The 13,584-nt window shown below is 31.2% G+C and overlaps 1 protein-coding gene across 2 annotated transcripts in view; it reads right to left on the reverse strand.

Moving 5' to 3' along the window:
- The window catches only part of PHIP (pleckstrin homology domain interacting protein), a 171,253-nt gene that overhangs the window by 123,063 nt on the left and 34,606 nt on the right, over positions 1-13,584 (reverse strand). For both annotated transcript variants that reach the window (XM_051997303.1, XM_051997301.1), the window contains exon 7: positions 10,381-10,541. In XM_051997303.1, coding sequence (XP_051853263.1) covers positions 10,381-10,541 — 161 coding nt within the window. The remainder of the gene's footprint in view (positions 1-10,380; positions 10,542-13,584) is intronic.

Consider the following 13,584-nt stretch of genomic DNA (forward strand, 5'->3'; position numbering starts at 1 on the left):
AGGTTTCAGATATACTGAATGAAAACAGGAAAGAGAATTATAAGAGTAAGATTGCCCAACTGGAAAGGGCTTGTTCCTCCTGGACCTTAATTATCTTACAACCTCTCCATCCAAACAATTAAACTACCTCAGTTTCTCCTAACTCATTTGATATTCAAGTCTTTTCAATTTTTAGGATTTATAGAAAAAAATCATTGATTATTTTGAAGGAAGAATCTTTACAAATGAAATTGATCTCTGTGGCTTTTTTTCATCAATTAAGAATGCATATATATGCATTCTTAAGTCAATACAAACTTTTTAGGTATCTGAATTTTTACAAAACGAGGAAAAGCAGGGCTAAACTTCAATTTCTATTACAATATCTTCAAGTTATCTAAAATTAAACAATAATAATAACAAAAACATACTGGGAGCTCCTTGGGAGGAGGGACTATTTTTGGCTTTAGGAATTCTGTGCTGACCACAATTTCTGAGAATTTAATAAATTGCTTGTTGACTTGATGACTGGCTTACTATGTGCAAAGCACTAAAATATCAGGTTCCTGTCTTCAGAAAGGTTACTTTTTAATTTATTTATTTATTTATTTATTTATTTTTTTGCTGAATCAATTAGAGTTAAGTGACTTGCCCAGCGTCACACAGCCAGGAAGTATTAAGTGCCTGATGCCAGATTTGGAGTTAGGTTCTTCTGACTTCAGGGTTGGTGCTCTATCCACTACACCAACTAGCTATCCCAAGGTTACTTTCTAAGAAGGATAGTCTGGTCTAAAAACAGATTAGACATACCCCTCTTGGGAGAAAAGGAAGAAGGAACTTGATTTGATTGTATCTATACTTATATAAACACATTATAGAATTAGGGAGGAAACAGGTAAAATATGGCTGAAGCTTTGCAGAAAGACAGAAAAGAAGCATTCTGAGGCCTCAAGAAAGTTAGCCAGGAGGCTGTCTTGCTATATATCCTCTAGACTACTGGAAATTCTAGCTCAGTTTCAAAATCCCTACCTTGGGAAACAACTGCATGACTGGTCAGCAACTGAGCAAAAAATTCACAAAGTCAGCTCCAAACTAATCAAAGCATGTTTTACATGCTATTGGGGAATTTACCTCAGTTTTCTTCTTGCTATCCAGAAATGCTACCAGCTTTCCATCTTTTGCTCTAAGAACAGTAATGCAGCTAAATACTGCCCTTCAACAATGAGTAAGTTAACCCATCCCTTACAGTTCCACTCATCATCGCAGTGACGCATCAAACCAAAACATCTTGCTGTTTCCTTCTACTAGTAATAAAAATTCTAGCAGATCAAGGACGATCTCTTCCTGTACTTATATCTCCAGCATTTAGCACAGCGTCTGGCATATATTAGAGGCTTACTGTTAAATGATTCCTTTACACACATAAGTAAGCATACTTAATAAAAACTTTTCATTTACTTATTGCTTCTTTTCCACTTCCCACTAAATAACAAAATTAAATTCTTAGCTTATGCCTACTTTCTCTTCTTAACCTGATATATGTATAATTAAATCTAATTTAGGTTACATACTATTAAATACTCCTTCAAAACACTACTGTATGGGCTTACCCAAATTTATACTATAATATATTGAAAAAAATTACAAGGCTCCAGCTTATTACCTAAAAGATTATCTCACTAGCTGGCCAAACATCATACTGTAAACAATAACAAAATAAACAACAAATTCACTTAATTACTTCTATATGGGCTTGTAAATTCCAACAATTCTATTAAAAATTAGTCTCAAAAAAAAAAAGGCTTATGTTTCACAATTTTCTGGTAGAACAAAAGTCTTCCAAAAACACACAAGGTGTTTGTTAGGTTTTTAATAAAATAAGCTTGATTTTTTCCTAAAAAATTCTCCTCTCCCCAATTTTCATTGTTATTTTAACAATAACACTTCTTGGTAATTCTCATAATTTTATTCTTCGAATATCCACAAATTATTGACATTCCTTTTTCATTCAGTTTCCCTAGTACTCAGAAACAAACAGAAAAAACCTTCAATAAATAAGTTTTTTCTTCAAGATAAGTCCAAATTCTCTCTTTTAATAAAGGTTTGCTGCCACCTACAGGGATGCTAGTTAATTATGATTTTAAAATAACAACTTCCAAGTTTGTCTTTCTCTTCAATCAATAAAATTCAAATCTCTCAATTTTTTATATCCTGGCAGTATCAAAATAATACAACAATACTTAAATTCCTAGTGAGTTGCAAGCCAAGAAAAGAGGGAAAACGCATGATACCTAATGAAAAATTCAAAGTTAATAAATCTACTATAACCAGAAAAATACTTTTGGTATGATTTTCAAAGAAATTTTTGCTTCACTTTCCAACAATCTTAAATTCAGCATTCCATTTCCTATTTCTATATCTTTTCACAGGTTTGTTCCCTATATCTGTGTGGAAAAGGTGAAGAACTTACAGATCAAGCACATATTGTTCAGTAACAGTTAAATTAGATGAAGCCTTAAGAGGCCTCAGTTTCAGCTTCTCCTGGACTATACTCCATTGTCCAAAGAAGGGATTAAAAAAAGCATAATGGCCAAAGAAGCTATACACCACCTTATCTACTGCATTCCACTGACCAAATAGGGGAATAGAGACTTATGTAACCAATCACAACATATAGAGAGGGGGATTTTGGGTTTTGAAATGTATAAAAACTGTGACCATTCTCAAAGAGTGGCCCTCCTGCTGTGAGCTTCGGCTCACAGAACAGGATGGTTGGCTTCTTAAGATTCTATTAAATAATTCTGCTTTCTATGAGTGAACCTCTGAGTAGTCACTTTTGGGTATGGATCTTTTTACTTCCCACACATACCCATCTATCCCCATTCTCTCCTTACACCTCAATTTCCCAGACTCTTGATTTCTTCAAGATTCATCTAAAATACCATTTCCTCCCTCAAGTCTTTCCTGATCCTCCCGGTTGCGGTTTAGCATTCTATGGAGAGAGAGAACTTCGCTTTAAATTCATTTATGATATTTACTACCTGTGTGATTTAAAGCATCATGCTGGATCTTATTTTTCTCATCTGTAAAATAGGAGAATTAAACTAGTTAACATCTGAGGTTTCTCCTAGTCCTGGATATATGATATGATAGTGACATCAAGTTGCTTTGTATTTATCTGTTATCATATTATATTTCCTAGTAGAATATAGCATATAAATTCCTTAAGAGTAGGATTTATTTTTCTTGTTTTTGTCTTCTCATTCCCAGCACTTTGCATGATCCTTCTGAATAGTAATTGCTTAGCCAATAGTTTCAAATAAGGATTAATATTGTTTAATTTAAACAGTATACTAAACAAGTCACAGTCCCCCTGTCTTTATGGAGTTGCAGTATTAAACATGCAAATTACTTAATACTTCATTGATTTTGTATATCTCTGAAAGGGGTATTATCACTCGATACAAATTACAACCCATTTATACATTCTAAGCATATCCTACTCTTGTCCATGTTCTCCTCCAAAGAGGATCCACTCAAAATGTTAGATAAGACTATTTACTGTGTGACCTTGAACAAATCATTTAAGTTGCCTGAGTTTATTATCTGAAAAATGGGGATAACAGAACTATTGTGAAGATAAAAGGAGAAACTTGTAAAGATAGAGCTTTGAAAACCTTAAAAGTATTATTAATAGCTATTATCATCATCATTTTCTATCCCATGGATACTTGTAGAATACTCAGGTGTCCATCTTTTATCTCTTGCTCTAACCAGATGAACAGCACATCCTATTACAATTACACATTTTCTCCCTGATATCTCTGTCTCTGCAAAGGTCATTGGAAATAAACTGCAGCAAACCTATATTTAATGTTTCTCCATTGTCCTCTGGATCACCCATGACTTTGATTTCACTGAATAAATGTAACACTTACAGTATAAATACTGTGCTAAGTGCTGAAAATGTAAATACAAGTTAGTACAGAGAAAAGACACATATAGATAAAAAGCCAAGAAAGGGAGTTTTGACTTAAGAAATCACAAGAATGGTAAATGAAACCATAAAGTTAAAAGTAGACTCTTTCCATAAGGATTGGGGGTATTTGATTTGGTTCCAAGAGTGAAAAGTGGAAATTGGAGAACTCTTGTGTTAAAAAAATAAGTTAATAGTAAATATCTATGATACTCAAAGAGGGTGAGTATCATTACTGAGACTAGGGGATAAGAAAAGATTGTTTATGGTAAAGATGTTACTTAATCTATGTGAAATAAAGTATGGACCAGTATAAAGAGAGAGTTAGTAACTGACGGTTAATAAATAGAGAACACTCTAACTTCAAGGAACAGCAGGATCCAAGATGAAGTAGGACAGAAAGGAAAGTGTGTAAGGAACAAAGGCATTTAATTAGTACAAGCCTCATAAATCCATCCTCTGAAAATTCTCAAAAATGACAGCTAATGAACCCAAATTGATAGTGGCTACTTCCCTAAATATCCTAGAATAGAAACTATGGAATCCTAAAATTGAAAGTAATCTCATAGGCCCATCTATTCCAACATACACATAAAAAAAAGAAATTCCCTCTACAACCAAAACAGAATTTTTTTTAACCTTTATTTTAGCCTATTTTACTGAGTTTCTCCTCTGAGGTCAAGCAAAACAAATTTAATCCCTCTTCCATTTGACAGCCACTCAAATACTTGAAGACTATTTACTATGCCTACCTCTCCTTTCTCCTAGAGTGCAATCTTGAACTACTCTCGGTTGAGCTTCCCTTATTACTTTATTCAGTCTTTTTCTGGTATGATCTTGAGGCTTGTTAAAATCTTGGTTTCCCTATCACTGTTAACATGGGTCTCAAATGTTATCTAGTCCAATCCACATATGTAAAAAAAATCCCTTCCACAACATATCCAAAATGTGGTCATTTAGCCATTGCCTCACTGCATTCAATGAAGGGAGAAACTCATTACTATTATCCAAGTAGCCCATTTCATTTTTAGACAGCTCTAGTTTTTAATCTTCCCCTCCTTTACATCAGTAAATAGGGAACTGGAAATTGGAAATTCCTACTGGTTCATAATTGTGTCCTCAAAAACCAAACCAAACAAATCCCTAAATCTTTTTCTACATGATAGGCTTTCAAACACTTGAAAAAAAATTCTTGTGTCTCTCTTCTCTTCTTTAAGCTAAACAGCCTCATTCCTTATGTTCATCCTCATGTTATGATAAACTTGAGGTTCTTACCATCCAGATTTTCCTCCTTTGGACATTCATCTACTTATCAAACTCCTTTCTGAAATTAACATAATTTTATAATTACAAGATGTAAAGGCAATTTGGCAATAAGTCTCAAGTCTCAATCATAATATATAAAATTTAAGAATGTATATAAAGAGCTTTAAAAACAAAATACTCTATAAAATTAGCTGTTAACTTCATCTTTCCTACCTACCTACTCACTTTTTCTCTGTATTAGTTTCTGTATTTCTGACTTTTCCTATCTTTTTATTTGTTTTTCAAGTCTTTCTTTCCTCTTTCTCCTTTTAAATGACATAATGTATAATGCATTTTTAAAAATTACTACTGCTTGTTTTATTCTATTATAGTGTTATTTCTCTTTTTTAAAAAACAAATTGTTTAATTTACTAATTTGTCTTTCAAGTCTTTCTTTCCTCTTTCTCCTTTTAAATGACATAATGTATAATGCATTTTTAAAAATCACTACTGCTTGTTTTATACTATTATTGTGTTATTTCTCTTTTTTTAAAAAACAAATTGTTTAATGTACTAAATAAGGATGTTAGGTTCCCTAGTCTTAATTTAAAAAAAAAGAATAAATGAACCAATCTATATTTCTTTTAGGAAAAGAATCAAGTCACTACTTTTGTGGCTCTCAAAAATTTAAAAAAAAAAAAAAAAAAAAAAAAAGCTCATCACTTCAAAAATGAATCATTAATCAACTACTTTCACATTCTAATTATTATTAAATGCCATGAACAAATTAAAGAACTAAAACATGAAGAAATTAAAAAACTAACTAAGAAATTGGGGTAGGGGAAGGAAAGAGAGAAATTCTAACCTGGCAGGTATTTCTATCTGTTCTCATACCAACATTCCACCGGGCAAACATCCTACAGTAAGATAACAAACACCAATCCATCCCCAGCAACTTGTCAGTTCACTAATAGTCATGTGTTCTTTGAAGTTGACCCGTTTGTCAGCAGTTTTGACATAGCTACAGAACTAAAACTTAACTTATTATGGAATGGTAACTACAAAAAATTTCCTTTCTAGCAACAAGTTATATAGGCATATATGACCAACCACCTATTATAAATTAATCAAACAGTATTATGGATAAGTTAGATCAATAGAAACAATATTCAAATTTTATATGAGCCAAGTGATTTTGGAACAAAGTTTCACAACATATACAAGCAAGATTTACTAATAATATCTAAATTATATAATCTATATCTTGAATAAAAATAATATCAGGTTGTCAGGTAATGCTTATAAAGCAAGAATGACTTTTTTTTAAATTATAGAGCAAAAATGGGTAATTTGATAAAAATTTCTTTACATGTGTAACTTACTTCATTAACATAGTTTGAATCTGTACCTAGCTAAGCTAAGCTTATTGAATATAACTAATATTTGTTAAAATAACACAAATAAGCAGTACTCAAGTATACATAACTTTTATAAAGTTTTAAAATTGATTTAATAATAGATGCCTAGAACCCATCATTTATGGCTATAAAATTAGCAATCCTATATTAAAAAAAAAAGGCATAATATGCCACTATCTCAAACTCACAAATGAAGGAATATGGAGACTTATAATCTTGAAACCTTATGTACTTAATCTCCATTCCAGCTACTCCATGGCTTATGGGGATTTCTAGCTGACAGATTCAGCCACAACCCTCCAATAACAATTCAGGCAATTTTGATTCCAGGCAATCAAAAGTAGTTCTTTATAAGTAAAAGAAAGGACTTTTGACTACAACTAGCATTTCATGAAAGCCATTAAATTTCTCTTTATTTTAATTCCATTAACAAGGAAAAATGAATGTTAATAAATTTTTATAAATGTACTTATTTTTAAATGTTTACCTGACAATAACCAATAAAAAGTTATATTAATATTTTGAATTTAGTGGAGAAAAGTAGTAAGTAACACCAAAGAATCAAATGATACTTTTAGGCTATATACATAGGTTTTTCTTACTATCATTCTTTTGCCTCCTTAATAAGAAGAAAACAACTTAAGCCTATGACCCAAAAAGAAAAAAAAAAAAAAGACTCAAACATGAAATTATTCATAGCAACTCTTTTTGTGTTGACAAAGAATGAGAAACTAAAGGAAATACATTAATTGGGGAAAGGTCAAACAATTAATTTGCCTTTTTAAGCATGTGAATGCAACAGAATACCAACATAACATAACTGTCAAGGGGATTGTTTCAAAGAAATTTGAGAAGAGATGCATAAAATGATGTAAACTAAAATAAGAACCAGAAGAACAATTTATACAAAAATATGTTGTAACAATTAACAACTGTGAAAAACCTGAAAACTTTGATCTACCCAACCACCTAATTCCAGAGAACTAAGGACGAGAAATGCCACTCATCTGCCCAAAAGCATGAGATAGAAATTTTTTAAAGGGCCAATATGGAAATTTGTTTTGTTGGCCACTGCATGTTTGTTACTTCATCCCCAAAAGCAGCAATTATAGAAGAACTCAGTTGTTCACCACTCTAACACCCCCAAATTTCCCAAAAGATAGGTATTAGAGGATTACGCCAATTCTACATTGGCTCTTTTTGTCTATCTATGGGACATTAACTTAACGAATAATTATTTTTACTATCTTTTCTACAAAATTTCCAAATTAGATATAACTTTTCTTAAAGATAGGACTGATCATAAAGTATATGCAATATACATACATATTAAAATATTAAAGTATACATATAAGAGTGTATATGTGTATATAAATATATAAACTATGTATAAGTCTAGAGAGTACCTATATATACTATCCTTATAAATTGAATTACAAAAAACAGAATTATTAAGAAATAGAATTGAATTCTAAAATTACATTTTAGAAGATTTGACAATTTCCCATAAAGTATTAAATCTATTTTGGGTAAAACACAACAAGTAATGGCCACTCTGATGGGCTATCAATTTTTTAAAAAAAAATTTAATAGTTATTTTTGTCATGTTAAAGTGAGAATACCTTTGCCAAGAAAACCCCAAAAAGGGGTGTGTAAGGGTATCTTTGACAAGAAAACCCCAAAAAGGGTCTACCAAGGATCAGATATGACTAAACAACAAATCAAAGTGAATTTCAAATACACACACACACACACACACACACACACACACACACACACAATGTTAACCAAAGTTAACATAATACATAATAGCATAATCATGAAATTCTCTTCCTTTCAATTTATGACTAATTTGGGAGGATTTCAGATGCAAATAACATGCATTAGTACATGCCATTTTTTTCAAATACACACACACACACACACACACACACACACACACACACACACAATGTTAACCAAAGTTAACATAATACATAATAGCATAATCATGAAATTCTCTTCCTTTCAATTTATGACTAATTTGGGAGGATTTCAGATGCAAATAACATGCATTAGTACATGCCATTTTAAATTTTTGGTTATCTTTGCTGGATCTGAGTCACACAGTATCTTCAATTAAACCCACTTAATATACCCCTCCTATGAGAAAGGCACTGTTCGATAACTTAAAACAAATAAATTATTGCCCTGAATTATATTAAAGCACCGTAGAGAACAGGCTGAGATTGAGTTCCACTTTGAAATTTGGCACACTGCTTAAAATATTTAGTAAATTTCACTTATTTTGATTCACAGGGAAGTAATAAAAATTAAGAAAAGAACAAGTAGATCCCTAATATTAAGTGATTGCTGTCAATTTTATTTGGATTAGTGCCTGAATTTTTTAAAAGTGGGAATAAGGTTAAATTCTCTACATCCTGCCCAGTTAGCCGTTTTTACAGATGAATAGATATATAAGAAAGGTAAAAAAAGGTTTCAATTTATAATCAAATTTACATAACTGGAGATTTAATATAATTTACAGATAAAATATCCCATTGCTAGCTGCCAGCTGCAAAAGTGGAAATGGGGAATTTTCATTTTAAAATACACTTTAAAATGTAAAATTCATTTAAAATTCCTAGTCCAATAAATCCAAAAACTAAGAAATAAGCCAACTTTAAGGCCATAAAGTAATATTTAACAATTTGCTATTCTATTCTCTTTTACCTTAATGAACTTAAAAAACACTTGAAAGTAAATTATTCACAATTAACTCTCTTATATAAGATAATACTGCAAAATAAACCTTCCTTTTCTTTACTTTCAGAGGGGTTTTTTTTTTTAATCAGAAACAAACCCAAGGAGAAAGCATTCAAATGCCAATTTTTATATACTTTGGGAGTCTTTATGCAAAGTGCTAAGAATTTTTTTAAAAGTTAAGAACAAAGTACAACACTTTAATACATTAAATATTCTTTCCTTAACTTTACAGAGAAGAAATATCCATATGACATTCTTTTTAAGGTTTAAAACCAAACTTAATTTTCTATTAAGTTACATAATGAAAAATGAATCCTTGATATAAGTTAAAATTTAAATTCTGTTGTAAAATCTCAAACTACAAATCAATTAAAATGATTTTGAATAACTACTAGAGTTTAAAGAGAGAGAGTCTAGTGTAATGGATAGCCAGATAGCCTCAGAGCCAGGAAGACTTGGTTCAAGCAGATTCTGACATACACTAACTTAAGAACTATGAGCAAGTTACTTAACCTCTCAGTGCTCTAAGCTTAAATTACGGAGAAGTATGATTCCAAGTCCCTTCTCAGTGGCAGACAAAGTTTCTTCATCCAGAGAACTCTTATAGTCACTAAATCACAGGTTTAATATCCCCATCTTACCCAAGTTTAATCAAAATTATATATGATATATGATATATATATATATATATATATATATATAAAATAACTGCATGACAGTATAAATACATCTATCAAATATTTCCAACACTCTTGCATGAGGATAGATATTCTTCATACCAAACCTTAAACAATGGCACATCAATTTACAACAAAAACCCAAATGTTTCATGTCCTTTTTTAGCTTAAAAGAATAAATAAAAACTATGTGAAAAGCTTTAGGATTACAAATGCCATGTATTTATCAATATAGCTATAAAAAAATTAAAGTTATATCTTGTTATATAAAAACTCTTAAGATGTAAACTGTGGCCTATTATTTGAATTTTTTAAAATGATAAATAAAATAAGCACTTACAGTAAATATTCTCCTTCCGGTTCGATCAAAAGTTACACAGTATACGGAAGATAAATGTCCAAGAATTCTTTTGTGCATTTTCATGTGCTGATATACTGCAGTAGGTACAAGTCGCTCAAGTCTGTACTTCCCATTCAGTCTCCTTGAAAACAAAGTATCCGCTAACAAGAAAGAGGGGGGGAAAAGATTTCTAAGTAACATCAGGATTCAGTTTTAAGACTATATTTTGATTACACTTACTTAAAAGGAAGTTTTGTATTCATTATTCCTTGGTACAGATATTTATATAGTAAATATTAACATTTATAGAGAACCTAAGTCATTCTAACCAATACAAAAATTTTAAAAGATATTTACATATTACATTTAATCTTCATGATTTAAATGGGCGTAACAGTCATTATTAATCCTACTTATTCCACATATTAATAAACAAGTGACTTTTCCAATGTTATACAGCTGCTCAAAAGATTAAAATCCCTTGTCTCTAAATGCAGATTGTTAGAAACTATAAGGGGTCCTTAGAGATTACCTAGTTAGTCATCTACTTAGAGCTGTATAACAATTTAAGAGGCAAAATACGACCAGGACCCAAGTTCAGACCAAAGGAGGAATGGTAATTTAGATATTATCTCAAAAGTCATCTGAATTGCTTTAAAATTACTTTTATTATTAAAATGGTAAAATGATTTTAATTTTCACATTTCATTAAACAGCAGCTCATAGGCTTTAAATTTCATATGAACAATTACATTCATAAAATCTCCATAGAAGTAAGCTCCAAGAAAAATGTCGAGGAATTTATTTAATTTCAAAACAATGAAGTTATCAAGTATAAAAGTGTACATATATTTCACTTAAATATAATCAAGTTTTCCATAGAAATTATCTTTTATCATCAGTTACTGATGCTGCTTTTTTAGCTACAGTTATTTTCATGGCAGCTATAGTTTTGCTGCAAATATTTTTCATTAGTATACTGCAGTATATGATGGACAAGTGGCCCGTGAAATAATATAGCTTTGTAGCACACATAAAACCCCACTTTCCCAACTTTTTTTTTTTTTTTTTGCCATTTTAAGGACAATCTGTGTGTCACCCTCCTTTAATTATAACTTTCTTCTCAAAGTTTCTATCTAGAATGCCAAGATTGACAACGATTCAGCTTCAACAATATGTTCACTCAATGGTCACTGAACAAAGATTTCACATTCAGAATAGCAACACTCAAATGGAATTGATTAATGGTCTAACAACAATGTTAATTCTGAGCATCTTCTGCCCCATTTCCAGAAATGTCTGCAACTAGCAATGCAGAAGTACAAGCAGCCTACACAGGACTATGGACCATTTTAAAAATGTTCCCTATTTTGTGGGATGCCATGGCTAAAAATAATTTCATCACCATAAGCTTAGCCTATTGTTATTCTGCCCATCTACAGTTAATTAAGACTGCTTCTCAGAAAATGTCTACCCCTGTGATCAAACTTGAAGACTTTCAACATGGCAGAACCTGCCTTGTGTACTCCACTGATATAACCTTCTAAGCCTAAGGTCATGTAGCACCACAAAGAATCATCAGAGTATGATTTTAGTGGAAGACATTTAAAGTATAATACTTATATTCAAGACTCATAAAACTTCAAGGTTTTTAGAAGAAAGCCTACAATTTTGCATACCATACAACAACTATCTCAATACCCTTAAAAGACATCTATCTAGATTTTGTTTATAATCTTTCTATCAGAAACCTATCTCACATACTATGTCATTTCATTGCTAATCAGATCCAGTTATTAAAGTTAAGTCCTGTTCAGCCAAAACCATTTCCCTGTGACTTCTATTTACTGATATTATCTATGACTTCTGAGATAAACATGTACCTTCTTCTACCTTCCATAATCTTTCAAATATCTTAGGGTCTCTTTATCCCCCAAATTTTGTTCTTTCAGGTCTCAAAGCCTTAATGCAATAATAGTGGCAAAACTGGTTTCTTCAAACAATAGGTCTTATCAGAAAATTCAGCTTTGGCAATGTTAAATGCAATTTATTCTGAGTTTCCCCTCTTCCCCAAAAAAACCCTGCAGATGGGCTTCCAGTGTCTTTAAAAACTATATGTTAATAACTATTTACTTAATGATACATAGAAATTAATGAATCAATTGGTATGATTGTTTGCTTTGAGCAATTTAGTACACGTTTATGATATAATCCCTACCCTCAAAAAGCTTGCAATCTTATTGAGAAAGAAATCACCTACAGGACACAAATATATAATATTTCTTCAGTATTTCAATTGTGTCATAATTGAGATATAAATATGGGTACTTTTATAAATAGAGATTGCAATCAATCAAATTTGGCAGAGATCCATAGAATACAGAATTCAAGATAAAAATGAATAGGCTACTAAACTAGTGGAAAAGACTGAAAATGCCATAATTTTGCTAAGGTAAAGTTAACACAATCTAAATAAGTGAAGAAGGTTAAATGGAGACATTTAGAGACAGGGTAGAATAAAAGTAAGGAAGTAGATAATAAAGAATACAATGTGACTGGAAAAGAAGATTCATGACAGGAATATGGAGGGGAAAAATTGTACAGTTAACATAGTCTTAAAATAATGCATATAGACTATAGACAGCTGTTTAAGATCTTGATAGGAGAGGCAACATGAAATTCTTAATAACATGTCACCTGGATTGGCCTAGAAGAATGGGCATAAAGTTGAAAAATAAACAAAAGCCCAAATCAAAATTGAAAAAAAATTACCCCTTTTATTTTTTCAGAGGCAACTGAGATCAAGTATCTTGGTATCTTGCTCAGGGTGACACAGCTAGGAAGTGTTACGTCTCTGAAGTCACATTTGAACTTGGGTTTTCCTGACTTCAGGGCTGATGCTCTATCCATTGTGCCTCTTAGCTGCCCCATTACTAATTTTTTACCTCTCACAATTTTAAAGGTTTTTTTGTTTTTAATGTTCTTTTTCTCCATTAAGGATTATCCATCATTATATATAATATATATCATCATATATAATTCTAGTCTCAGTTAATCTATAGTTCTTTTAATACACAAATGGTTCTATGTCAAAACTCATTTAATATTTTTGCATTATCACAAACCAGATTGCTTTGTGATTGGTCACAACAGTAAAAATAAACAAACAAAAAACAGGGTCAAAGCCTATACTGGATATCTTTT

Source organism: Antechinus flavipes, chromosome 4, assembly GCF_016432865.1.
Source record: "Antechinus flavipes isolate AdamAnt ecotype Samford, QLD, Australia chromosome 4, AdamAnt_v2, whole genome shotgun sequence".
NCBI lineage: Eukaryota > Metazoa > Chordata > Mammalia > Dasyuromorphia > Dasyuridae > Antechinus > Antechinus flavipes.